The 4,278-nt window shown below is 31.5% G+C and overlaps 1 protein-coding gene across 2 annotated transcripts in view; it reads right to left on the bottom strand.

The window, feature by feature from the left end:
* Positions 1 to 3,506: 3,506 nt before the first annotated feature.
* The window catches only part of LOC126579894 (protein FAN-like), a 4,362-nt gene continuing 3,590 nt past the window's right edge, over positions 3,507 to 4,278 (bottom strand). For both annotated transcript variants that reach the window (XM_050243601.1, XM_050243602.1), the window contains 2 exons: positions 4,138 to 4,278; positions 3,507 to 4,078 (listed from right to left, as the gene is read on the bottom strand). The exon at positions 4,138 to 4,278 is cut by the window's right edge and continues 323 nt beyond it. In XM_050243601.1, coding sequence (XP_050099558.1) covers positions 3,975 to 4,078; positions 4,138 to 4,278 — 245 coding nt within the window. In that variant the 3' untranslated portion in view covers positions 3,507 to 3,974. The remainder of the gene's footprint in view (positions 4,079 to 4,137) is intronic.

A 4,278-nucleotide genomic window follows, 5' to 3' on the forward strand; every position in this document is an offset into this window, starting at 1 on the left:
TGGCAACATATCGATATCGATCGGCAATATATGGATAAAATAATCATTGGATGCATTTTTTTGCTTTTCCATTTCACGCGCACGTTTATATATATATATATATATTATTTAATAAATAATATAAATTAATATCAATATATTAAAAATATGTAAATAAATATATATTAGATATTTATAAGTATATTCTGTATTATTATTATACAGAATATACTTATAAATATCTAATATATATTTATTTACATATTTTTAATATATTGATATTAATTTATATTATTTATCATTATCCCAAAAATAATTATATTATTTATTTTTTATCGACTAGACTCGACTCGACTCGACTCGACACGACGAATTGATAATTATGTTTTTAAATAATATATATATATATATATATATATATATATATATATCGGTATATATATATATATATATATATATATATATATATTTGAAACAATTCAATAAAAATTAAAAGTAAAAAATAAATAGTAACAATAATAATAAATAGATAATAATATATATTTACATATTATATTATTTATTATTATTATTAATATAATATATATATAAATATATATATATATATTTATATATATATATTTAATTTATATATATATATTATATTATATATTAAGAAAAATAATATATATAAAATAAGAAAGTCTGATGAGAAAATAAGAAATATATATATGAATATATGAATATATATATATATATATATATATATATATATATATATATATATATATATATTATATATATTATTTAAAAACATAATTATCAATTCGTCGTGTCGAGTCGTAATAATATATATATATATATATATATATATATTCATATATTCATATATATATTTCTTATTTTCTCATCAGACTTTCTTATTTTATATATATTATTTTTCTTAATATATAATATAATATATATATATAAATTAAATATATATATATAAATATATATATAAATAATAAATATAAATATATATATTTATAATCGAGGTTCAACAGAGCTAAACAATGCTAAACAATAAATATATATATATATATAGATATATAAATATATATATATAAATATATAATAATATAATATATATATAATAAAATAATATAATATAATAAAATAATATATAATATTATAAAGGAGGAGGAAAACTACTTCCCTTAGCGTAAATCTTATCTACAAGGATTCCCCAGATGATTTTACACTTGATTTGAATCTAAAGAACGAGCATACCAATCGAGCAAATCAATTTTAAGATCCTTCATCCACTGTGTCGCGGGTGGATGGCGGCACTATTCGGTTGATAAATATTTTTTTCGACCGATTGGTGATCAAAGATGGGACTGAACAGCCTTCCAGAACCTTAATACAATCTTTGCACTTCATTTTGAACGACGTGAAAGCCTGCATGAGCTTGGGCATGCTCATATATGCTCAAGTAATTTAGTTAAAACGGAAGTGGGTGATCTGTTTACTAAAATGTTTGCTAAGGAATGTTTTGCCTGTTCCACCCGGTGCATCCAAAAAACAGAATCCTCCTTGTTCTGTTTCAACTGCCAGCATTATTCGGTCGTAAATGGCTTTTTGTTCGTCATTCAGTAGCGGATGATCGCGAGCAACCATGGCTGCCATCTCATCGGTATTGTATTGCATTTCGCGACCAAGATCGGCATTGTTTAGCTCTGTTGAACCTCGATTGGGTGAACGTAGTCCATAATGAGTTAAGGGAAGATTGGCAATGCTTATGGAAAGATCTTCAATGGCAATTAACGCTTCGTTGTACATATCGGTGTTGTACGTGATCGATACATCGTCAAACCGAGTGCGTATTCTGTGCAGGATATCTTCTGTCATTGAATCTTTGTATTTATCCCACAACATATCTGCTTGTGCCGGGAAATACACCTGGCCTCTTATTTTAAAGGTTGAGTTAAATTGTTGGCCATTTGCTGCTACATTGTTGATGATCTCAGTAGCTCCAAAAGATGTCATTTGGAAGCATCCGTTAAACCTTCTAATATGCTTCAAAAATATTTTTGAATCCGGATCAATACCACAAAGCAAACTGTTCAAAGGCTCTGGTGGTGTTTCGATTTCTGGCAACTGAACCTTTCCCGAAGCGCAACACATTCCGGCTGGCTCTTTTTTGAATTTAAGCGCATGACAATGGGAGCATTCTTCGTCCATATTGCCGATATTCACCTTGTGATTCGCCGAATAATCAACGTTTGACTCGTAATTAAAAGCCAATCGAAGAAACGAAGCGGATGTATTTGCTCGATGCTCTTGCTGGCGCTCACGATTTTCTATCATTCTGTTGACAACCGATCTTCGCGTCTGCATTCTATCTGCCTGCAGTGCATTCGGTCTATTTTGAGTCTCTTCTGCCTGCGATGCACGGATTTGTGACATCTCCGCACGCGCATTTTCTCTGTCTTGTTGTATTTGGTGCGGAGTTCTTATTTCTCTGCGCCTACGTTGAATTGTTGTTTTCCTAGCTCGACGGTCCAAATTGAACCCCTTTCGCCTAGCTGGCATATTAAGGATCAGATCGAACACACCCCAAAACCAAACTTTTCAATAACTCAGTAGTAGCTTGAGATCAACGAAATACGTTTGTACACTGCTGCTTTACTTTTGCTTCTGCTTAATTCCCCTTTTTCGTAGCGATTTGCTAAGCGTAGTGTACTTGGATCTCTTTTTAAAAGTAAGTGTAAGTAAGAAAAGTAAGAAGGACAAAACGTGTAAAGTAAGAAGTGTTCGATGAATGTTTAAACCGGCTGTTGCGTCAACTGCTCACCGATGTATGGAGTAGTGTGAGCATGTTATGGGATGGGATTAAGTAATTGGATTGGGATTAGTAAGAGCACTCATGAGAGACGATCGCTCACGTGGTTCTTTGTGTTAAAGAGAGAATAAAGGTGTATTCGATTAGATAGCAAAGAAATCAGAAATCTCGTCTGTTAATTTGGAATACAGTCCACAACAGAGCTAACACCGGCCTTCTTCGTTCTTCGGGTTCGTTAGCAACGCTTCCGCTGTTCAGCCTAATCTGCTGCTAATCTCTGCGGTTTAGTCGATTTTAAAAAAATCAAAAAAAAATGACTGTTTGAGCTAGGGTTATAAAAATTTGAGAACATTCGTTTTTTTGTATGAAAAATCCATAAAAAATGCCACTGTACAGCTTACAATTAAGTTACGAAAAATAATTTTCTTATTTTTTGAATAACTTAAGTAAAGTGAATGAAATATAGTTTACATCCGATTCTGATACCAACAGAAGATACACTCAAAGTTTGGTGAGAATCGGTTCAGCCGTTTCGGAGGAGTTTGGATACTAACATTGTGAAAAGTGGTTTTTGAATATTTAAAAAAAGATGACTTAAGTAAAGTGAATGTAGGATAGTTTATATCAATTGCCATTACCAAAAGAATATACACACCAAGTTTGGTTAGAATCGGTTCAGCCGTTTCGAAGCAATTGGGACGCAAAGTTTGTGACACGAGATTTTTATATATATAGAAGAAGAAGAAGAAGAAGAAGAAGAAGAAGAAGATAGATAGTAAGATTGCTGAGCCAACTGATCAACAATTTGCATTTTGGTGCATCTAATTATGTAAGCATACCAACCATTTGTGTGTTAGAAGAAGTCCGCACTCAAACACATAGCGCTATATATAAACTATAAGCTGGTGCAACACGACGCGTACCGCTTAGCGTAAACGCTACCGTTTAGCGTAAACGTAAAATGAATGCCGAAAAGTTGTCGCTTTCCATTCAAACGCTGCCAAAAAGTTTGTATGTCCGCGGAGCGTAACTCCGAGCATAAGCGATGTTTGAAGACGGTTGTGTTCGCTTGGTGTTCGTTTTGTGTGTATGATTTTCTAATTAGTTATTATTAAATAATAGAATATGGAATACCGGCCACAAATTCTATCACATAGTTTATTAATAATCGTACTATTTTTAGATTGGATTAGAATTCAGAAAATTTCCAAATTTTAATACAATACTTATTATCATCTTTACCACAGCTTACGATCTCTACATTATTCCAAGGAGCAATACAATATACCGTATCTGTAAGTGATAATAACAATTTAAGGTTTTCATTTCGATACAATTTACATTCATCTTACCACTGTGTAAGCTGGCTCGATATTGTATCAGTCCTTGAACCATGTTCCAAACGTGTAAAGTTCCAGCACGATCACCTATTAGTAGATATTGATCATTTTCCATCCAGCAAAGGCAACCAACACCAGATTTGAATTCTTTTT

Source organism: Anopheles aquasalis, chromosome Y, assembly GCF_943734665.1.
Source record: "Anopheles aquasalis chromosome Y, idAnoAquaMG_Q_19, whole genome shotgun sequence".
NCBI classification, from domain to species: domain Eukaryota; kingdom Metazoa; phylum Arthropoda; class Insecta; order Diptera; family Culicidae; genus Anopheles; species Anopheles aquasalis.